Source organism: Trachurus japonicus, chromosome 7 (assembly GCF_045865225.1).
Source record: "Trachurus japonicus isolate A0001 chromosome 7, Traja_1.0".
NCBI lineage: Eukaryota > Metazoa > Chordata > Actinopteri > Carangiformes > Carangidae > Trachurus > Trachurus japonicus.
In genome coordinates, this window is record NC_140913.1 from 10,060,803 (window position 1) to 10,085,272 (window position 24,470).

The 24,470-nt window shown below is 41.4% G+C and overlaps 2 protein-coding genes across 2 annotated transcripts in view; both read left to right on the forward strand.

The window, feature by feature from the left end:
- Positions 1-6,644, forward strand: part of LOC146984207 (plexin-B1-like) — a 65,903-nt gene extending 59,259 nt beyond the window's left edge. Inside the window, exons 33-39 of the mRNA XM_085781152.1 lie at positions 959-1,131; positions 1,551-1,711; positions 2,458-2,605; positions 3,382-3,446; positions 4,190-4,265; positions 4,369-4,443; positions 5,320-6,644. Of these exons, the coding sequence (XP_085637278.1) occupies positions 959-1,131; positions 1,551-1,711; positions 2,458-2,605; positions 3,382-3,446; positions 4,190-4,265; positions 4,369-4,443; positions 5,320-5,424 (803 nt within the window). The 3' untranslated portion in view covers positions 5,425-6,644. The remainder of the gene's footprint in view (positions 1-958; positions 1,132-1,550; positions 1,712-2,457; positions 2,606-3,381; positions 3,447-4,189; positions 4,266-4,368; positions 4,444-5,319) is intronic.
- Positions 6,645-11,279: 4,635 nt separating this feature from the next.
- On the forward strand, positions 11,280-24,177 carry LOC146984208 (SRSF protein kinase 3). The gene is made up of 13 exons (XM_085783086.1): positions 11,280-11,533; positions 11,629-11,727; positions 12,617-12,720; positions 18,124-18,232; positions 18,755-18,842; positions 19,091-19,178; positions 19,360-19,466; positions 20,320-20,482; positions 20,820-20,896; positions 22,128-22,235; positions 23,245-23,314; positions 23,480-23,572; positions 23,661-24,177. The coding sequence occupies exons 2-13, from the start codon at positions 11,687-11,689 to the stop codon at positions 23,843-23,845; spliced, it is 1,233 nt and encodes a 410-aa protein (XP_085639212.1). The 5' UTR covers positions 11,280-11,533; positions 11,629-11,686; the 3' UTR covers positions 23,846-24,177.
- The last annotated feature ends 293 nt before the right edge of the window (positions 24,178-24,470 follow it).

Below are 24,470 nucleotides of genomic sequence, written 5' to 3' on the forward strand. Positions count from 1 at the left end.
AGTGAGACTGATTCTGATTTACTTAATCAGTTTCTTAGTTTAATGTTAGTGCAATGCTGGATGAAGCTTGTGTTGCACATGTGTCTTTTTTTAATCTCGTGATAGAAAATCATTCAATTTAACACAAAGGAGATAAAGTAAAGGATTGTCTCAAATGTGAAATTTAAACGTCCAGTAGAGCTTTTCAGATGAGAACACATTTCTCATCTTTGACATATCATTGGGTCATTAAAGCCTCATGACGTGTTTCCACATTTCATATTAACTGGGTTGTTAGCAGTTTCACGTCTTTTATTTGGGGCATTGAGCTTCCTTGTTTGATTTGAGTTGAAGGTTAGAATATTGTTATGAAAAAATAATCAGAGTATTAATGGTAGAGAAAATAATTAATCAATAATAATTAATTGTTTCTTTTTCATACATGTTTTTTTTAATGCATGTACAAGCAGTTGTATCCAGGTGTATTTACAGCAGGAGAAAATAATAGTGCAGACCTTCATGCAGTCGCCTGAATAACCAGAAGAGGTCACTGTTGAACTTTGTTTACACTCAGTGAGTCAGTGAGAAGAGCAGCTGTGTAGAGGCACCGACATAATCACGTTTGAATGCAACTATATTTTATTGCATCATATTTTCGACAATTATCATTATGATAATAACACTGGGAATTTAATAGGGCAACATATCCTGGGAGATAGAACTCATAAAAATCCAAAATATGGAATGTATATAATATATTTTGAATGTGGAAATATTTTTCTTATGGCTTAAAGAGATGAGTGATAACATTAAATTATTTTTTGCAACTTATTTTCCACTCCTGCCTGTTTTAAGGTTAAGTTAACAAACAACTTGAATTTCAAAACCTCAGTTTTTGTTGAAGGTTTCTCAGCTCACAGCTGTATTCAACTGAGCCAACGACAATAAACTAACACATCCATTTGTCCTCACCTACCAGAGACCCCCATGCTGGACGACGGAGAGGAGGGAGGCGTGCGGCTCTGGCATCTGGTGAAAGCCAGTGAAGAGTCGGAGCTCCCCAAGCACCGGAGGGGCAGTGTGAGGGAGAGGGGCGGGGAGAGAGCCAAGGCGATCCCCGAGATCTACCTCACACGACTGCTCTCCATGAAGGTAACGGACATATGCCTCTCCCTTGGCTCTGAAAATGTTTTACATACTTCAGTGTTACACACATGGTAGAGGAGCTCATTCTCTTAATCATTTTGTTTCGTTTTATGTACTTTTTGTGTCTTATACCGATTGTATATTTTATGTGTGATTTTGTACAGCACTTTGGTCCACTGGGTTTTTAAAGTGCTTAATAAATAAAGTTGGTATGGTATGGTATGGTAATCATATGATCCAAAAAAATGGGGGGGAAAAAGCAACAATATTGAATTACATAGTGTCTCTAGACAGAAAAAGGAAACAAATGAGATCATCTGTCACAGTAGATTCATTCAGTAGCAGAACATTGGTGCTTTAATGAAAACATCTTTTCTTTGTTTCATAGTTTATTCATCTCTTCCACTTTCTCTGCTCTGTTTCAGGGCACGCTGCAGAAGTTTGTGGATGATTTATTCACCGCGATCCTCAGCACCAGTCGTCCTGTACCTCTGGCCGTCAAATACTTTTTCGACCTGTTGGATGAGCAGGCCCTGCAGCACAACATCACAGACCCAGAGACCATCCACATCTGGAAAACCAACAGGTAACATGCCTATAGCAGCAGCAGCAGCTTACAAGGAGTATGGGCAGATTTGTGATGCTGGATGCCAGAAATGTGTCATGGGCCAAAATCCGGTGGGCTGCCATATGAGGGAATGTTACTGTATAAACACACCTCAATAGATTTTTATCCAGAGGTGGAAGAATATCTTGTTACAGTGAAGCCCACCCACACAGAACATATGGAGAACTGTTTTATATATCATGATCTGGTAGATCAGTTACTTCATCAATCAAAAACATCTTCAGAGGTTCCTGTACGTTATCATCTGTGTCTTTAACGTTTTATCAGATCCTCATTTCATGGATTCAATACAAACATATTTTCTTTCTTGCTGACAGTTTCTACAGATGAAAGGACTGACTCCACTTTCATGTCCTTACACTGTCAGATAATTAGCTTAGTGTAGCTAAGCATAGCAAACAGTGCATCTAAACCACAACTTTTAGCATTTTTGTAGGCCTATGTAACATTTCTGAGCTGTAGACTTACTGAGCTAATGAATTCAAGTTAGTTAGCATGGTATCAATCCTCTCATCTATCACTAAGTAAGCTGATAAGCATGTTTCAAAAAATGTTAAACACTTCCTTTAAAGAACCTGCTGACATTCTTCTGTGATCATAATCTGGAACAACGTGTCCTGAAGTGTGTAGTTTTCTCCGATAAGTATAAATTTGCCATCTTAACAGATATTGTAATCAACTGGTTTGTGTTTCCTCCTCCTCAGTCTACCGCTGCGCTTCTGGATCAATATCCTCAAGAACCCCCAGTTCATCTTTGACGTGCAGACCTCAGACCACGTGGATGCCGTGCTGTCCGTCATCGCCCAGACCTTTATGGATTCTTGCACCATCGCTGACCACAAACTGGGACGGGTGAGCTGACCACACACACTGGGGCACTGCCAGTATTAGTGAGCAGTGTTATTCTGCACCAGTGTGACTTTTCGCAACGGAAATAACATGTAGCAATGGATATTTCTGTCCTACAAAGGCAAAGTGCAGTATCTGCATTTTTTCTTTCTTTTTTTTTGACCAATCAAAAGTGTGGCATATTCTCTTCAATCTGGTAGAATTTGATATTGGTACTGCTAAAGTTTCCAGAGTTATTTGGCTTTTTATTTTGCTGTCCATCCAAAAAAGGACTGTGAAACCAAGGCAAAGTGCAGTATCTGCAAAGAGTACTGTACTCCCTACATTCTAGAATTTACTCTATAATTCCATTGGAGTAAAACCAGGGTAAAGTGCCGTATCTGTAGCTAATACCAAGCCAAAGTGCAGTATCTGCACCAAAACCAAGGCAAAAGTGCAGTATCTGCCATAAAACGGTCGAAATTGGTCAGAAAGACAAACTACAAAATATATTTAATTCAGTCCACATTTATCTAATCAATTATAGACTTGGTAGTTATTCATAATTTGATGCTTAAACCTGACAATGAAAAACACAAAAAGCTGTTTTTCTCAGTTTGGCATTTCTACAGATACTGCACTTTGCCTTTGTAGAGCAGATTTGACGTCATTACACATTGATTAGTAAAACATGAAAAAACAAATGATACATATCCAGGACAACAGCTATCTACCTGGTGCATATAACCTGTTTTATGTGATATTCAGGACACGTTTCTTCCTTTGTCCTCCTCACACAGGACTCTCCCATCAACAAGTTGCTGTATGCCAGAGACATCCCGCGCTACAAACAGATGGTGGAGAGGTAAGAGCGTGGCAGCCAGTCGCCCCACTGACCTCAGGCATAAAAAATGGAGAGGGAGAGGAGGAAGGAGAGAGAGCGAGACCCAGGACAATCTGTCAGTGCCAGACAGAGGGTAGACTAAGCCTGCGAGGCTTCCATGCATGGATGGTCTGAGAGCAGACTGCTACACTTACTACTGTCTGCTGCACATTAAACCCTGCAGATTACACTGGTGATGTATTAAGGCTTCGCTAAGCAAGATTTCTATGAAGCAAATACGCCAGCTTTATAAGCCTTATTAGTTTTAACCCAATGAAGAAGAAGAAGGGCTGCCTGTGGAAAAGCCCATCCCACACACACTATAGATTTAACCTATTTTCCCACAAGAAATGAAAGAGCAGAGGCAGTGCACATCTTTAAGGCACGTACTGTAGTTTAACTTTTCACCTTGATACAGAAGTGTGTCAAGAGTGTGGTCAGAGCTCCTGAATATCACTACTGCGAGTTAGAGATTTAAAACTTTCAGCCAGATGAGGTCAGTATGACAGCATTTTTCAGATTGGTTTTATTTGTATGAGGTTGGTCTTCAAAAAATATAGTGTTGCAAAGTCTACCCAGAGTAAAAACATGAGGTTGGGGATATTATTCCTCAGCACAACCTTGAGTGTTGGATGTTTACTGTAACACCAAAGTATAAAACGTTTTTTCCATGTCACCATAATACAGTTTTTTTTCTACTCTTCCCTTTCTCTCTCTCTCTCCAGGTATTACGCAGACATCCGTCAGACCATCTCTGCCAGCGACCAGGAGATGAACTCAGCTCTGGCAGAACTCTCCCACGTACGTTGTAGAGTTTGAAATTAAATATGAATTTGCAAAACACGTAGTTTTTCACTGACTCAACTTCCTGACGTTTCCTCTCCTCTCCCACTTTTACTCCCAGAATTATGCTGCAGAGGTCAACTGCCTCGTGGCCTTACATGAGCTGTACAAGTACATCAACAAATACTACGATCAAGTGAGTACAACAAAATATAGCTACAACATGACTGCTGGGCTGGGTTGTTGTTTTGTAATCAAGGTATATCTGACTTCAGTCTGAATGTACGGATCATTGAGTATCAGTAAAATGCAATACACAGTTTAGAAATCTCTGTTAAGCCCCGCCTTTCTTAGTTACTGTCGGTATGCATTTAAAACTCGATATGGATCAAATTCAGTATTATGATAACAATCTAATTAGTCTTAATTCTGCACTTGCACTGTATAGTATGATGAGATCAAACTGTTAGTGTATTTAATTCTAACATAATAACCTGTGAGAGAGAAAGTTTGTTTGAGTAAAAGGAGTGTAAAGCAAACTAGGGTAATGTTGAGAAGACTTTCTGGAGCGTTAACATCCCTGATTCCAAAGGTGAACAAATCTGCCACGCCTAGTTAAAGCTATACCGTGTGTTTGCTATTGCTATAATTAGCATTAACACAAGTTTATTTAGAGCTCCAGTTGGGAGTTCATCACTCCTTTCCTGATCAAGAGCTTTCCCCAGCTGTGGAAGGCAACCACAATGTTAACTGTTGTCTCTTCAATGTGTTTTTTTCTACTGAAGTTAGCACGCAAGCTAGCCACGTGCTATCTCCACATTTTCCGATAGCGACTCACTGTAGCCACCAATCTGACTGAAGCTTTTGCCATGTGACAGTCACCACCACCGGCTCCAAAGAAAAAGATAAAAAAAAAAACATTTAGCCCTAGAGAAAACTTACAAATAGCCTCTTTAAAGTAGTTAAGCTTTAGCTATTCAGGTGAAAGGCCAGCAAGCAGAGATGTCCCTCATACTCCCATAGATGACAGCGTGCTTTGCGAATCATCCACCGTTTCCCTTCCTCCTGTCAGATTATCACAGCCCTGGAAGAGGACTCCACAGCTCAGAAGATGCAGCTCGGTTACCGGCTCCAACAGATCGCTGCTGCTGTAGAAAACAAAGTCACAGACCTATGACCCCGAGGGCCGCGTGGATTATTCCTAAAACCTTGAAGAGAGGACAGTGGTGAGAAACGGTTCTGTCTCCTAGAGAAGAAAAAGCTACATTTCTTTTTTCTTTTATCTTTTGAAGACAATGGAGGACAGAGGAACATTGATGCACATAGTACCATGATTTTGCTGTCATGTTGACAGACTGATTTTTAATGAAGGGAGAAATTATCTCAAGAGGATCACTGACTGATGTTTCCTGACCTGTGTGAACCAGGTACAGCAACGCTCCCTAGAAATTTCCACAAGTCCTAACACTGGGACTAAAAGAGCACTGCTCTGAGGGGAGGGAAATGTGAAATGAAGCACACCGAGATAAAGGAACTTCCTCTGAACTATAAAACCCATCATAAGGATTCCCCCCACATTGAATTCAAACAAAAGGGAGACACAAATGAAGATCTTTTTTGTTTTTCCTCTGACTCAGTCTATGTTGTTGGACTTTGTTGACAAGCTGCACAGTGCATTCCTGCAAGTTTACAGCTTCGCTTATTAGTCTTCTGCTGAGGGATGGCTGCTGGAAGTGGGCTGGTTGTCGAAATGAGGAGGAAAAGGGAAAAAAAAAAATAGGAGGACTTGAACTTTAACGTCGACAGCTGTGGAATTTTCACCACGTCATGTCAAAGTCTTACACAAAGGACAAACTGATGATGACACTGTCAAATTGCTGTGGAGGCCTGAGGAGCCTTTTCTTTCATTCTGCTTTTAGCTTCCTTAAATCATTCTACCAAGTCTTACTCTGTGTGAGTTCAGTTACCTGTTGTTGGACAGTTTGTTGTTTTTGTGTGAACAGTTTTCCAGGATAGTCTTTCTCTCTCTCTCTTTTTATTTTTATTTTTTATTTTTTTAAGCTTCACATCTCCAGTTGTCCTCTTACTGTAATTTATAGATCCTGCCTCATGTAGTTTGGACTGAAAACCAGTGTTTTGTAAAAGCGTTGATTTTCGTTTTGTCGAGGACTTTTCATGGTGACCTACTGCTATTGTGAATGTTTTTTTTTTGTTTTTTCTCCCCCAGGTTATGTTTTTAATTTTATTATTTTTATTACCCAAAACATTTTTAGCAGATCTACTTAAAGCTAAACTCACAAACTGATCCGTCCTTAGGAAAACCATGACGTATAATTACATGTAGACAAAATCAGTAACAGCACTTCTGTCATCTTTACTAATTCAGCAAAACAAAAAGAGATTATCTCATGAAAGACCAAGCCTGACTTATTGGGAAATGCACAAATATAAAATAATGCACAAAGAATTTGGAAAATATGTCCAGAAGTATCTTATACTGTACATTATATTCCACATTATGTATCTTATCTTTCACTGCCACCTTAGGATTTATATTCCTTTAACAGGGTTTATTTTCTACTATATTTCACCTTCACATGAGTAATTTCTTTTGGTTGTAGGAATTAAAATTACATGAAGCATAAAAAAACAATTATATTTGATGGGTCGTACATCCTGAGGTTCCCGTGAAACAGATATTTATACAGTTCTCTCTTTTACATTATTGTATTTTATAAATTAATTTCTATTGTTCATTTTTTTATTCATCTTTCTATTTAAGTCAGGTTTGATCTTCTCTATTTCTAAGACGTTTCGGCTAAAGTCTGTGATATACAGTTTTTCTACTCGAGTGAGTTGTTATCACTTCCCTTTCGTCACTGAGTTTTTGTTTTGGTTTGGTTTTTTTTGTTTTGTTTTTGCAGTTGATTCAGCTCCACCTGTAAGTTTAATTTCTGACTGAGATTCTTTAGCATGAACAACATTTTCAGAGTGAAGGAAATCAAGGAAGCTGCTGCTGTCAGATGGTCGGTAGAGCAGGATTGCTGCTAGATATCAGCTTTTCTCACAAACCTTTCATGGTGTCAAAACAGCTGCACCCCGATTTGAAGCTTTAATGTGGATTCACGTTCTGGGTGTCCAGGTTTCAGCAGTATTACGGCCGTGCAAAGCTGTATTTCTTTATCTAAAATGAATTGCTTACCCTTTCCTTCAAGACTTCAATCAGTCAGCTACACAGCTGTTAAACAAAGGTGCCTGTGTTCCCTGTTGCTCTGTGATGCCATATGTGAAAGTCTATTCCTAGCTGGGGTTTTTCCAATTTAATTTATTGTTTATTTATTTTATTAAATATGTTGTTGGTTATTATTTTCAGACATATTAATGATCATGTCTCTCCCACTCAGATGAAGCATCACTGATTGGTCATTTTGGTACTTTTGTGATGTTTTTTTTAATCAATTAATCAACTCTGAAGATAAACCCGAGGACATGAAGTCAAAATCAAATTCACAATCAGCCGATCCAGTTTCAGTCCCATTCATTATGTTACATCCATTTTTACAGACGGTAGAGAAAAATGAGTTGTAACGTTGCAAGCAATTACCTTGTACATTATAAAGACATTATTACCAATTCTTTGTTATGCACATTAGTGTTGCTTGTGGCTTACATGTGTGTGCAAAGGTGTTTTACCATTTTCCTGTGCTGTAGATACAAACTGTTCTTAAGTAATCCTGACTTTAGCGTTCTCTAACTAATTCATAGGATGAACCTAACAACAACTAAATGTGATGCAATAAAGTGGTCCCAATGTTAACAGACATCTGGAGATACTTCACTGCTATACTGTGTTGATTACGCCTCGTCCTTTTTGTTGATACATTCAATCAAGTTTGGCTTGTGCAGCCACCATACACAAATTCATCATTTTTATTTATGATATTCATTACACCTCATTTAAAAGGTCAGCTAGAACAATGTATGTTACCACGGCAACAATATACATTAAAAATGGAGGCAGCTATTATTGAAATGCAAGGTAGGATTTAGATGAAATGTATTCTGTTTTGGTGACTACAACTTTCAATTATTTGACAAACTTCCGATAAGGTACACACAATAAGGTACACACACACACACACACACATAAAAGTGCATGGTGAGAAGCTTGGATGCAACAGACACTCCACACAACAGGTATTAAGTAGATTTACTTACAAATCAATCGCTTTGCGCTCATTGTAAAACATCTCTTTGGTTTCTTTCAATCTGAAATCTTCTTCCCTCAAATGTTTCTTTTTAATTAAGGTCTCAGTTTAGAGTCTGTTCACGTGAAAGAAAAAAACAAAGATGTTGATACGTCACAGAAAATCACACGTTTAAACTGAAGTAAAGGATTAACATGTAAAGACATATGACTTTACACTCACTGGTTGATGAACACAGCTCAGGTAAGTGTCAGAGTTACCAGGACCCTAGAACTGCTGCAGCTAAATTCAGTGTATTATATTAACCAGTAACAATACCTAAGCTTTTCCTGTTGGGACATGTCATGAATCATAACTAATTCAAGGCTACAGTGGCATGCAAAAGTTTGGGCACCCCTGGGCAAAATCTCTGTTAATGTGAACAGTTAAGCAGGTGGAAGAGGAAATGATCAGATGACATATTCCCTTTACATTTTAAACAATATAGTTGTTTTATTTAATCTTTTACATTTTCAAAATGACAGAAAAGGAAAAGGGCCCGCAGCAAAGGTTTGGGCCTCCTGCATAGTTAGCACCTAGTAGCACACCCCTTGGAAACAATCACAGTGTGAGTAAACAGCTTGTTTGATACCTTGGTCAAAGTTATCTCAGAGCTCAAGTCTCCTGGGTTTCCCATTCTTTTGCAGGCTGCTGCTTGGTTTTCCTTTTTCACCATAAAATAGTAGAAAACAAAAATTAAACACTGCTTAAAATATTGCAAAAATGTGTTTCATGTTCAACTTTATGCCTTTTGGAGATCATTTAATCTTCCACTGTTCTCCCACTGTTCACATTAACACAAACTTTTGCATGCCACTGTATCTCCATTTGTTTACACTAATGGGAGCAGCTTCAGCCAACACAGTAACTACTTCATGGGCCTTTAGCTGGGGTTTGTTGGCCTCCAAAATCATTTCAATGTTACAGTATATTGTAAACAACATTCATCAAATGTTCACCTGCCATCTACTGACAGCAATAAAATCTCAAATCTGTTAGGTCTCGTCATCCTATTCCAGTGTTAAACTAAGGACAAGCAGGATCAGTGTGTGTGTCTTCAATTAGCAGCAGCGTCATAGCAAATGAATGCAGGTCACGTTTCAGTCTGTGGTCAACAGGGGTGGGGGTCAGAGAGGCCAAACTGAGGGTAAGGAAGAAAGAGTGTCTGTGCATGTGTTAGCATGTGTGCTGTATGAAAATGAGTGTATCTGAGTGTGAACCGTAGTTGTAAATCTATGAGTGTGTCATCTTTTTCTCCAGGTCAGCAGGAGGCTGCTCTCTCGTGTTGCTCCACCATCACTGGAGGAAGCTGAAACGAAAAAAAAAAATGCTGTGATGTATAACCGCTTTTATCACTTGATATATATCTCCTACTAACCCAGTGATCTAGATCCATGCAGGTGGTGTTTTCATGTCTCTCCACAACACACACGCACACACATTTCCTGCTCCTGTGGGAAGTGTCTTATTACAGCATTGCTGAAAATGGAAAATAGTCACAGCCAGCAAAGGCTTTTCAGCTTAAGACTGGACCAACATTAGTGAGTAATAGCAGGACACAGGAGGATGGAATAAAAAAACACCTGCACACTCCAGTGCAAAGCAATACAACAGCCTGTTATCTACAGGTTACAGTGTATAGAACATGATAATGTAAACTCACATAGTATTATTATTATTACACGTTCATTCATTCATTCAGATGTTAAAATGTTCATATTTTATTTTTATTGGCTTTTTACTATAATTCCCTTACTTTGTTATTTCTATGTGATTTGAGTTTTTACTCTCTGCTTGCCTTTTGTAAAGCATGTAAGTCGTTAGATGTTCATTAACCTTAATGGTAGCCTTTCATTACCATTTACAGCTTTCTAATGTTTTGTTCCTGTAATGTACAGTAGCTTGAATTTGAGAGGGGCTTTCAATTTCTTGTGAAAAATAACGTTATTACTGTATGTTTGCACAAGTGTGTTGACTACAATAGCGTGTCCACAGTGCACGTGCATCACTTCAGCCATAGTGTGATGCTATATTCAGAACAGTGTAAGGGTCCTGATAAGCGTGTGTGTATGTGATAACATGTCATCTGACCAGAAACAGTAATTCATGTAAGGTCAAGTGGCCCTTAATATCTCAAGGCTCCACAATACACACACATGTACACACACACACACACACACACACACACACACACACACACACACACACACACACACACACACACACACACACACACACACACCTTTCCTTTCACCTCTTATTTCACTCCCTTCAACACCATCAGTTTTCCACTCACTCTCACTCTTTCCATCTATGCTTTGTTACCCAGCAGCCCCTTCTCCTATTGGTGTCAACCATGAAATCTCATGCCGTTTGAAGGAAGTACAACATTTTCATGGCATGGAATCAGACACACACACACACACAGTATCTATGCTGCAGCAAAGTGCGTCAGATTGAAAACAAACACATACACACCTGCTAATGTCTTGCAAGTGACATCATGGGTAACATGCCCGTGAAAAACAAACCCTTCCTATCTGACCTTCATTCTCATGACTTGATTCTGATACTTTATATTGTGTTGGAGGACGGGGATCCCATTCTCAAAGCCAGGTTTAGCAATCTGTGATCCCCACGGTCCAAAGGTCAAACTCTTAGAGAGAAAGGGGGGGAAAGGAAAATCAGCAGCTGTCGCTCCCTCACCTCCCTCGATCTGTTTGGCCTCACGCGACACGCCTCTAATCTTTTAGCCTCTCTGCTCTGTGTCAGGGCTGTCCCACAGTAAATTGAAGGAGAGAGAGAAAGCGAGGGGGGGGGGCAGCTCCAGGTTAACTCAGATCAGGCCTGAGTGAAGGATACATAGTACAGGGGAAAGCAGGTAAAGGCCTGACAGGCGGTGACTTCACGGCTGCCGGGGATGTCCATGTTTAGACCCTGCTGACTGCTGCTGCTGTCCTTCCCAGGCTCCAGACAGATCGAGCGGACCCCTCCCTCCCTCCCCTTCCTCTCAGCTTCTACACCGTTTCTACATTAAAGGTGCTGCAGCTTCATTTACTGTATCTGTCTCTCTCCCTCTGCTTTGACCTGTGTGCAGACGACATATATCCACCACTTTCTGTTCTTGATTGCAGCTCTTTGATTGATTCCACTAGCTGCTGTCTCTGCAGGCTGCATCTGCTGAGCTGCACTATGCAGAGGAGGAGCCCCCTCTCTGCTGTTCAGCAGCAAACGTGAGTAAATGACTTCCTTTATTTGCAGATACACAAATGTCTTCTCTTTCCGTTACCAGCTGGGTTATTTAACTGGACAAAGACTGTGTTTTTAACTTGGAGTGCACAAGTGCTGCAGGGAAAAATTGAGCTGCAGACAAAACTTTAAATGAGTTTCAGTTTTGGTAGACAAAGTGAACATTTTGTCTTGCATCTTGTGCAGCCTCACATATACTCTTTAATCATATATCTAAATGTAGTTTTGCTCATAACTTTTACATGGCCACAGTGATGTGGTTACATTTAGAAAAGCAACGCACAAATTAGGCACCTCAGCATTATTTAAAGCATCATGGAGGTGACCTTAACGGTGGTTTAGATTTTCACACAGTGTCAGGTCACAAATTATGCTTGAAAAAGAAAATCATAGATTGTCTCAATGTTGTGAAATTCTTGAAATCCTGCATGTTCTAGTACTATGTTCAGTGAGTCTAAATACAAAGGTGCTGGACCTCACATCAAAGTCCACTGTACTGTATGCCCATCTGGCCACGCAGAAATCAGACCTGCGCTCAGTATTTTCAGATGTGACGTGACCCGGCCGGTCTCTCTACAGTAACCGTCCCAGCAGCTGCAGATGCAGACTGATCAGGTTGCGTGAACATTCTGCAAAAATGATTTACAGCTGAGTCAGAAATAGCGCAACTTCCGATTGCTGCAGCTCCGCTCTCATCCAGGCAGGGGGACAAGTTTCCATAGCAGGTCGAGTGGATGGGAAACTACTAAAAGTAGTTCAACTCTGCACGCTGCCCCCGGCAACTCAACACATGCACATGCACGTTACTCGGTTACACATTCAGTTATTCAGCCAGAGACTATACAGTGTGTTTGTGTGTGTGTGTTTGTGTAGGAGTGAAGCTGGGACATCTAATAGTTTCGAAGCCCTTGGATGCCACGAGCAGCTGGATCCCAAGGACAGCCAGGACTCTGAGGACCCCAGAGAATACTGTTATGGTACAGCAGAGTCTCTCAACTCACGCCATCATCTGCACATGAATTCATTTACAGCTGCTAATGTTACTCCTCCTTTACTCTGGCCCTCTCCATCCCCTCAAAACAACCTGCACTGGGTTACACTAAATGATTCTTTCACCAACAATCCAACAATGCAGTCTTATCCAATGCTATCAGTTGACTCATCGAGTGAAGCAACTGAAATTGGACACCTCTACATTTGTCTATGTAGAGGTGTATATAAATATAAATATATATAAATCCCCTCTCATTCCTGGGGGTGGGGTGTGTCATCCTCCAGCTCCGAGGACCAAACGCTTTGGATAGACCTCTAAACTCATCCACTGCACAAAGCAATTCAGCTCTTGACTATCTTAAATCAGACTGCAGTGAATTCTGGGTAAATTAAAACCCATTCGGCAGTCCAAAGCAGAAAATAATAGTCCTTTCTAAGAATTCAGTAGTCTATAGCAGCGTTTCTCAAACTTTTTTCAGTCAGGGCACCTTTCAAAAGTGCATAAAATCTCAAGGCACCCCTGTGTAAAATATAATTCAAAATGACACTGCATAGCCTAAATGTAAATGTCCTGTTTATTTAGACGGGACAGTATTACAGTATTTATGCATAGGTGCCTCTGTAGCCTATATGCACACACACACACGCATACAATAATCCGCCATGTGAGAGGAAGAGAGAAAGGTCTACATGCGCGCAGCAGGCACGCGTTCACATGAATATCCACCGGCGTCTCCGCTCCGTTCTGACTCCGTTGCGAACAATCAGAGAATTTCCACCGGTGGAAGAGGAGAGAGGAGGCTGTGACTCAACATCAATGCCAACAATTTTTTTCATAGCGTCCGGTGGACACCGACCCTACTGCGCTCTCTCTCTCTCTCTCTCTCTCTGAACGCTGCCGAAACGAGCCGCCAGCGCCGCTTGATACTGTATCAGGGGTGGAGTGGGGCAGGGTTAGAATAAGAAAAATAAGAAATATGGATAGCTATATTTAGCTATTTCCTTCAGAAGTGGGCACTAAGATCATGGATTTGTATTAAAAGTAGGCTACAGAAATGCTGAATGGGGTGAAAGAGCTGCAATTAGTGCCACTCAAGCATTAACGCTGCTGACCAGAACATTACATCCAGTCAGGTATATTTCCCCCTCCCTACTCTGCTCTGCGAATGGATTTTACTGACAGCGCTGCACACGCCACGGTTTGGGGTCTTGTCCTACTCACCAACATGCTTCGGTGCCCATTCCGACTCTCAAGTGGTTAAAATCCAGAAGTAACGGTACCGCGTACCGACCAGGTACCGACGTACCGGCCCACTTAGCACGGACTGTGTTGTCTTGTTAAATTAATATCACTTATAAATAACGTGACACACGGGCAGGACTGATAAGCTTTGCTGTTTAGCTTCCGTGAGTCCTTCTATTTTTAGCCGTAGCCGCTAGTTCCCAGATAGCACACGTACGTCTGGCCGACGTCGGCCTGAGGTTGGACGTCGGCCCTATAATTTATAACATCTGTCAAGCATCGGCCCATGGGCGAATATCTTCAAATTTGATACTCATTTGTGCCAGCTCATCAAACGTCTCTGGTGCGTCGGCTTTAAGTCGGCCGCAGACCTGCCCACAGACGGCGGGACCTCCTGTCAGTTTGGTCCAGACACGTCGACGGAGTGCGTTTCAGGTAAGTTACTTGGGATATATTGCCAAAAAAAAGAGAAAAGTTAGGCCTATTTCGTTTATTTTGTAAAAGTTAAAGGTTTCCGGTGAGTGGCGAGGTACAACGCGGTCGAAATAATAGGCTACCAGCACAGGTGCCAGCTTATTCATAACTGTATTTGGCATTAACGTTAGTTTAACTTAACGTTAGTTATCCTAACATAACGGTTACAGCCGACACCAATGTTAAGTCCTATTTTTTTTCCCTCTATTGGACGTTATCTGGCTGGAAAAAGGTAGAAGTGACGGGACCGGTAAGCCGTTGTCAAAGCAAAAAAAAAAAAAAAAAAATGCTCCAGAACTAGAGGGGGGGCTGGCCGGCCTGCTGCCCGGGCACAAGGCGCTGGTGTGCGGATGAGTGAAGGAGGGAGACTCGGTCTCTGGAGCTCACCATGGTTACATAGATAGCAGACGCTTTTTAGGCTACATTTTTGTCCTCGCGCTTATGACAGCTGACTTGAGAATGATATTAGGCTACTCTGGTTAACTGTTGAGACAATTGAAATTGGTAAAAACAAATGTGTATGCTTATCAAAATTACAGAAAGAAGTGGCAGGCAGGGAAGTGAAGTTTTACACGATGGCAGAGGGAAAGGGCTTGAGAGTGTGATTGTTGCTGAGATTTAATCAGGTTGATTTGTCAGTGATTTATGATAAGACCGGACACTGCACAGAGCAGCAACCACGAAGACTTGTCATCTCACTGGTCATTAAATAAGACACATTGTTTACTCCAGCACTCCTTAATTCTTTACCAATTCTTTCCTTTTTACTTCGCAGAGCAGTGAGCGAGTGAGCAAGCACCTGATAAACAGCGGATGCGCACCAGATGATTGACCGGGGCAAAAACTGAAACGAGAGTCATACAGAGAGGAAAACACAGCATATCGGCTACAATATAAGGTAGGTAGCCTATGTCCAAAAGGCTTTGTCCTGTCGTCACGACGTGAGTGAGGGAGGATGGTGGTTCAAGTTTAGTGATGAGGAAACTGTCACTAGGTGCGTTTCCATTACCCCTTGAAATGCGCAAAACCTAAATATCGAAATTAAAAACTGGTAATGGAAACACCTACATTTCTAAAAAACTCTCAAATATCGCAAAAAAGTTTTTAGTTTTTGAGACGAATCGATACAAACTTGTATCGCAAAAGTGTAATGGAAACACTTTTTCTACACATCACCGGCGTCAGCGGAGTTGTGTGTGTCCACGCTGTGTTGGTTTATGTAACTTGAGGGGACAAATGAACCACATGTTTATTGTCATGCATTGCTGACCTGGGCATCGTTTCTCAATAAATTAGAAAAACCTTTCCTATCATTCTCCTTTTCCGTGCATGGTTGAAGGAGACTGGCTCGCATCCACGTTCCCACTCCCTCCTGCGCCGACATGTCACCTTAAGTCACATAAACCAGTACGGGTGTGTGGACACAACCACCTTGATGTGGTCACACGGGCTTTGCCTTTCAGTAATCAAGCGCTGTTTTCGTCTTTGTTAAAAACAGTAACAGCAACAGCTGTAGGCAGCTGAGATGGCGTAGCCACGAGTGTGCCAGTGCCACCCACAGAGGAAGCTGGCCTACCCAAAAATGTGATGCATTTTTTGTTTTTGTTATAGTCTATAGCTTCTAACATGTTATCAATCAGTCAATACATTTGTAAAAATCGCCGTCAGGTGATGCGTTGCGACACCTGCACCGGCTCGCGGAGAAACTGGACTAATGGAATGATTAACGAGTTAAAGGCCAAACCACGCCGTCTTGCCCTTTAAATTGAGAGCTGCGCAGTGCGCACAGGAAAGCAGCGATATCGTTGTCCTCTGCTGCTTTGCGATATAAAACCATCAGGCCAAGCTGTTACATGTGATGAATGATGAGCCCAGTAGTTGTGTTCAGATGGTTAAATAGCTTTGTTGATCATGCGATCAAAGTAATTTAAGCGCCGTTACGCACGCCGCATCTCTCTCGTCCAGTGCGCTCCTCTCCTCTCCTCTCCTCTCCTCTCCTCTCCTCTCCTCTCCAGTACCTGGCTGCTCAGCTCTGGGACTGGGGCTGAGAGACGTCACCGCTTTCATTCCGTAGTGATCCCTCTGGTCAGCGCGTTTAGATCCGAGTGGCCTGAGTGTCCCACACCTGAGCTCTGTGCCATAGCGCGCAGCTCCAGCTCAATGAATGACAGCAGGTCTCCCAGTTACCTGCAGCTGCTGCTCAACACTGATCAGAGCAGCTCACCCTTTGCTGAGGTTTTCTTATGCTGCAGCTCCACAATATGTTTATTTGTCCCTCTCTCTATTAATGCGTCGGATCAAATTTTTATTCTGCGTTTATATCCATCCAGCTCTCTGTCCACACTCTCCATGGCGGAAACGGTTACGCGCAAAACCCTCATTTAAATACTGCGGTTTGCGCTGTTGTCATTTAGCATATTACTCATAGTAGATCATTGTGCTGCTTGCCTAATCAGACACGCAAAAGTGTGTTTTTTGAATGACTTTGTTATTGATTTATTTGAGCACGTCATATCCATAAAACCTGTCCCTCTTCAGTCATTTCTAATCGTTAACACACACACACTTTGTACGTGTAGACACTCCGTGACTCTGCTGTTCTGGCCCTGACATCTCTTCCTCATCTTTCTCCTCTTTTCTTCCTCACCGCAGTTCTCAGCCTCTGCAGATGAAATGAGGAGGGGGGGCCTAATGCCATTTGATTCGTCAGGGGCCAGCGGAGCCTTCGAGGAGTGAGATGCTGATGAAGAGGACTCACAAGTTATAATCTATTGATGACGGTTTTATTGATTGAATTTATGCTGTTTTGTAGCCTAACCTGAGTGAAGCATGAATAAAGTTTTTTTAAACTTGACTTTTGCCTCTTAATTGTACATGCAGCACACAGGGATTATAATTTATTTATTTATTACGTAGGATTGTAGAATATTGTAGGCTACCTAGTTCAAAAGGCCCGACCTAAATGAATAAAGGTCGTATGAATTATTTATAGGCTAAATATATGGAGCGCCTGGCGCTCCCGCTCCTGCTTTTATTGATCGCCGAGACGTCGGCCGGTGGTCGAGCTCGATCAAAGGCCGACGTCTCGGCGATATCTTGCCAATTAGCAAACGCTCTCCATGCGACGTCTTGGCGACGGAACTTGATGCGTCGGGAATACGTCGGCACGACGTATGTGTGCTATCTGGGTTTAATGATAACTTTCTCAGTGACTTTTCTCTAGCGCGTTTCCCATTTCCAATTTTAATAGAAATAGAGATTCAATTTCAAGATCCCTGACAATGTCCAAGAACTGTGTGTCACGCTGGCTGAAAGAGAACTGATACGGGCTTATGCATCATCATTTTTCTGTGTCCCGCTGGCAGATTTGAATGTATTACTCACTGCAGACATGTTACAGCTTAGAGGAAGTTGTAATGCCAGAAATAGCTTTAGCGCCACATTTTAGTCCTCTCTCTCTCTCTCTCTCTCTCCCTCTCTCTAAGCTCTCTAAACACCAAATGAAAAATGTATACTGTGTGATTAAAAGGTTTCACATTTCAGTCACGCAGAGAGGGACCCTGTCGCTGAAGCTTTAATTAAATTACATCATATTAACAGTTAAATAATAGATTTAACCAGGAATCTGACTTAGTTTATTCTTGGGTTTCTTTTTTTTCCATCTCCTCAGGTGGATACCACCCTGTCCACATCGGTGACACCTTCAACAGAAGATACCAGGTGGTGTCTAAGCTTGGCTGGGGCTACTTCTCTACTGTCTGGCTGTGTCTGGACCTCAGGTTGGATTAATTAAGTAGTGTACAAAAATGATTAGCAGGGGCAATTTCACATCCACAAAGAAGATTTACACGAAGAGTAGTGCACCGATTTGCATCACACTTGATGGAGAGACGGGGTAGGGCATTAGCCAGGAATGAACCCATAATATTTTTTCGCAGATCCAGGAATGTTTTATCACTTGCATTAACATTGCAAAATGGAGAGTTAATGCGCATTGGTGGTGCTGAGATCTATGAGTTTGTACGGTCTGGTACAGATCCAGGTAATAAATTGGAAGTATCTGGTGAAGAGGATGTGCTCTTCTCAGGGCCATTCTATTTTGCCATTTTAATTTATTTCCTTTAATCAAAAAGAACAGGAAAGGAAAATATCAACTGCCTTTTCTGAAGTCCCCTCCACCTCCAATAAGTTGTGTACAATCCTTCAAAAGATACAAAAAAAGGGATGAACTTGACATATTCAGCTTTGTTTCTAATACATAAAACTCGTCCTGTTTTCTGATCTGGGGTCTGTGTCAGCAGGTTAGGTCGACATGTAGCTGTGAAGGTGCTGAAGAGTGGAGCTGGCTTCACCCAGGCAGGACAGGATGAACTGACTCTGCTCCGATGTGTAAGTGATCTCTCCTCTTCAACACGTCCCACTCTTTCTGTTATGTCAGTTTCTTTTCATTTTATCATCAGAAGTTCAGAATATCTTTCTCTATCCTTGTTAACGTCATCCTCATATTTGCTTTCCAACCACTTTGTCCTCTTTTCTGAAAACACAAGTAATTCACCTCCTCATATTCCTAAAACACATTTCCATCTCTCCTTGTCTGCCTTCTTCCCCTTCTTACTCTCGCTCCTCTCTTTCATCAGGCCAGTCGTCCAACAGGCCGTCACCCCTCCAGCCAAAGGATTGTTCAGCTGCTGGATGAGTTTAAGCTGGCTGGGGTCAACGGGATCCGTATCCTTTTTACAGCCTGTCATTTCTTGGAGACCAATTCTGACACCTGACACTGAGCACTGAGGAGTTATAATGTGTGTGGTGTGTTAGTAGGCTATTAGGTAAACATATCTCATAATGCATTCAGCGTGTTGCCTCACTGTGTATACCATGCGGTTTGGACCTTAATGCTGGTGATCAGACATATGTCTGGTGCTGGAGCTGCTGGGGCCGGACCTAAGAAGCTGGCAGCTCTGTTTTGGGAACCCAGGACTATCACAACTGTATGTCAAACAAATCCTGATTCAGGTAAAAACTAAAGTGGACAACACAAAGAAATACACCTCAGTGAATTCATTCACAAATGAGTGAATTAGCACAAAATTATTCAAAATGCAGGAGAATTAAATCAAAAGGCCATAAATGAATGAGGTGAATAGTTCTATATTTTGTAAAAGCACATTTGCATTTTTGCCAATAGTAAGAAGATTGACATAACTCTTATTTCCTTACCTTAGCATAAACAGTGGAATTAGCAGGAAACGCCGGTCCGTGTCCATAGTTTCTACATGTCCTCAATTTTGCGGGATATAACATTAATTAGTAAGCTTTTAGAGCTAGGCTACTTAGTTCCTCCTGTTTCCTGTACTTTTGCTAAGCTAAGATAACTGGCTCAGGCTGTAGCTTCACACATAAGACTTCAGGTGTGGTATTAATCTTGTAATCTGACTCGCAGCGAGAAAGAGGATAAGCAAATAAGCAAGTAAACTAGTGTAGAAAGTGTTATATGTGCATCTTTTGGTGCTGTTCAAAACAAAAATGTTATTTCTTAGAGAGAGCATGTCGTCCTCAGGCCTGACACACAAAAACACACAGAGTGTAGAGAACATGCAGCACAGCAAACATGGTGATATTATCCACTATGTTGAACTGTACTGGTGGATGAGGTTTTTCCCAGGTCACCTATCATTCTGCATTTTACACATTGTGAACTTTGCACACTGTAAAACCAGAGGAAGCTAATACAAACTGTATGTGGTTCACTTATTGAATACATCCTCATCTCTTTGTGTTTTGCCTGATAGAGGAAAGAGAGTAGTTTAGTTCTCCTCGTATAGAGAGAAGTATCAGCTCAATGGTCCTCTCTGTGTCTCCACTCCAGGTTCTGCAAGGCCTGGACTACCTTCACACTCAGTGTAAAATCATCCACACAGACATCAAGCCAGAGAACATCCTGCTGTGCCTGGAGCAGCAGTCCCACAAAGTACCAGCGGGGGGCAGCAGCTCCTCCTCTGTGCCAACTGGGAAGGAGGCCAAGTCCACAGGCACAGTTGGTTTTGTTATTGCTACAGATGCTGGAGACTGTTTAAGAGTGAAATCTCAGAGCTGGCCAGTTAAATGCTGAGCTGTACCAGGGTTCATCAGATGTGTGTACGAAGGAGATTTACTGCCAGTATAAGGATTTAATATACAACGTCTGCTCTGTACATGACTAAACGAATGGTTTATAAATGTCAGGGGTCAATATGATGTCTGTACTGACTAAACTTAGAAAAAAGTAAAAGCCTTTTATTAGTTATTTACTCATTTTTTAATATACACAACATTCCGTCTTGAAATGAATGATGTATTAACACATGATTTATTGTTTGTTTGTTCCAGAGAAGAGGCAGGTGAACCCATACAGTCTGAAGGAAATCACAGTGAAGATTGCTGACCTGGGGAGCTCCTGCTGGGTGGTCAGTACCTGTTCTGTACTTTACAAACACTGACATTGTAAAGTTTGACATATCACATTAGACCACCACTGCTGCGTTTGGTTGATCCTTTTGTATTCATAGACCTGCCAAGAGTGTCAATGTTTGCTTGGCATATGGTCTCAGACATAACATGTATAATCTTAACATGAAATTAGTATAATGTGGCTATTTGGTGGATTAAATGTGATACTTGTGAAGTTTCAATCCAACTGCGATGCATATTTAAAAAAAATAAATAAATAAAAAGAAGAAAAAGAAAAAGCTAATTCATTTTCATTCACCATCAATGTTATTCGTACTGACTGGTGTTGAAAATGAGCACATGTGCTAAACACACCCAAGCAAAGCATCTGGTCTGTCCACTGGAACAGTGTCAATGTATTTGTGATGTCCATATCAAATAAATAAACATAACATAACATTAGCTGATTGAGTTAAACTTCAATCTGCAGCTTCCCTGAGTTTATAGACTGTATTAATTTTCCCCTGTCCAGTCTACCTGTAAAATACAACTTTACTGCTCTGGTTCACTCACCACTCTCCACTGGAGCCACTGTACACTACCTGTTCAGCATCAAACAGCAGCCAGACACAGTCAGAGGCTGGAGAGCTGTGTATTTCCTGTGTATCATGGCAGCTGAGCCAGGTGTTTGGAGAGACCAAATAACAAGGCTAACAAAACAGACATTAAATACTGGAGTTACACTCATTAGGTGGCCAGAAATACAGCTCCAAATGAATCATCGTGTTGCTGTGTTACTTCAAGATAACCTGTTGTCACTGCTCCATGAGGACAAAACCAAACTGACAGGGGTTGTTTGCTAACAACAAAAACCTCTCAACTATCATCACATTTCATTTCCATTTAAAAATGGCTGCAATCTGATTGGTGAACAAACAGTGTCAGTATGTGATGTCACCATTTCCCATCTGAGCCTACCCACTTCAAACCAGAGAGAAGGGGGAAAAAAGCACAAGTAAAGAAATCTGTGGTGTGGTGAAACATTCAAAACAGGTCAAACTTTGTCTGGGATGTTTTGTGTTTAAGTATGACCTCACTGGAGTCACATTGAAGGCATTTAGCTACATTTGCTGAATCTGCTGTTGTTTACCCTATGTTTATGCTACATGCAAATTTTGTCTCCACAAAAGAAGGAAAGATTAAACAGAAGCTGTTGTGGCTGTTCTGTCTGTCTCTCTCTTGGCCCAGTACAAACATTTCTGTGAGGAGATTCAGACCAGACAGTATCGCTCACTAGAGGTTTTACTGGGATCTGAGTACGGCCCACCTGCTGACATCTGGAGTGTCGCCTGTATGGTGAGAAAAAAATTAAAAAAAATGACTTCATGGTTTTATGGTTGCTGTGATGCATAATAAAGCTGATATCATATTCCAACTATGAATATTTGCAATGTAACATTACACACTCACACTCTTTGTCCCAAAAAAGAAAAAGAAAAAGAATGCTAACTTTGTCATTTGAATCAATTTGAATGAGCAGGAGAGGAAAACAGAGCAGGCATGGATGTATTAGAACATTTTCATAATGCATCCATGGAACTGGAAGCTTGAGCATTGGATGTTTCTGCATGGTCCTAGTGTGGGGAGTTTAAGTAGTCTCAACAGTCTCACGAAACTTTTGGGTAGTGGCAGGGGAAATACTGCCATGAATTGTAGGATAGGAACCCCACAATAACCACCATACCTAAAAAGAACACCCAGCTGTTAAAACCATCAAGTTTGTTGTTGATAATTAGCAGTCCAGGTAAAGCCAATGTACTGACAGACATTGGTGGTGGTGTTAAAGTAAAGCAATATGGCAAGTTATATCTGCAAAAACTTATCATGTTGTTTGCATGAAATTGTTCAGAGATGTGTGTGACAGTACTAGAATTTTTGTGCGTCAGTGGTGTAAGCAGCAGGTTAATCATGTTCGGTAGAACTCACCCTTTGGGAGGTATGAACATCTGTGCAAAAGTAAATCTCAGTTCAGTTTTATTTATATAGCTCTATATCTCAAATCGCAACTTTTCCCTCAAGGGGTTTTACAATCTGTGCACAAACTGCAAAAAAAAAAAAAACCTTTGATGGGTGTTTAATGTTCAGGTCCATCAAGTGGATATTTAACTGGATAAACAGCTGGTGGCTGGATGGATGTAAAATCTGCAGGTCATTAGACAACATGGATAACTTTCCCAAATTTCATGCCAGGCCATCCATTTTTTTGTGCCACAAAATTGAGTCATTGTCAGCGTGGTGTTGTCGGGATCAGTCCTCTTCACAGCTGCATCCTCTCACCCTTGAATTCTCTCTTGTATTCTCTCAGGCTTTTGAACTGGTCACTGGAGACTCCTTGTTTGAACCCAAAGCCCACGAGTCCATTTCCCTGGAGGAAGGTACATTTAGTACAGTGCACTGACACTGACAGAAGCATGACGAGTACTGACACAGGATTATATGATTTTACATTGTAGCTGCATTGTAATTATTAATGCAGTCTATGTGAATGTGTGCGTGTCTCATGCTTTCATGTGTGTGGTTGTTCTCACCGTGCTCCTCAGACCACATAGCCCAGATCATGGAGCTGCTTGGTAAAATCCCACCAGCTGTTGTCTTAACAGGGAAATACTCTGCAGAGTACTTTACCCGCAGAGGTAAGACTGCAACTTCAACTTTTAATTGGTTTGAGTCTGATTTGAATTTCTTCCCTGTTATTAATTTCATATTTCCACCTCCATCCAGGTGACCTCCGCCATGTTGGTCGACTGAGGTTCTGGAGCCTTTACGATGTCCTGGTGGAGAAATATCACTTCCTGTTGGAGGAGGCCTCTGGATTCTCTGACTTCCTCCTTCGAATGTTGGATTATCACCCAGAGAGGAGGGCCACTGCTGCAGCGTGCCTCCGCCACCCATGGCTGACCTTGTGATAGCCCTGTAAAGGCCCTGTAGGCCTCCTCCCCATCTGCAGTCCAGTTAACCAGATGTTTTCAGCAGCTGCAACTGGATCTTTTAACGGTATCTTTGAATTACTATACAGAGGGAATCCAAAAAGCCATCTAGTTTGTACGCCACTTTGATTTGTGAATTCCTGTGGAATATGGTGTTGTTGCTATTCAGCATCAGCTCTTCTTCACTTAAGCCCTGTTGTGCTTTTTCAATAGCTAACTTTGATTGTCAGACCTTTGTGTCTTGTAGCAGCTCTTTTGACACTGACACTGCGAGCCAGTGTAAATGTCACCAATGAAATCAGATAAAACCTTTGACGATAAACTTGAAATAAGCTTTTTCTTTAAGTTTATGTTTTGTACATGGTTATGAACTTTAAAAGAATAAAGCCAGATTAATTGCACTACATCTAATTGTAAGAGTAAGTCTATTTTATAACTATAAACCATAAAATAAACAAAAGGGGGGTTTAAAATCTGTACAACATACACTCCAGCAATGTTGGTTAGTCGGTAGTAGCTCATCATGTTTCTCTGTATTTGTCTGTTTTTGGTCTGCAGAGGTTGAAACTCTGGACTGTTCTCCTGCAAAGTGACTTCATCTAAT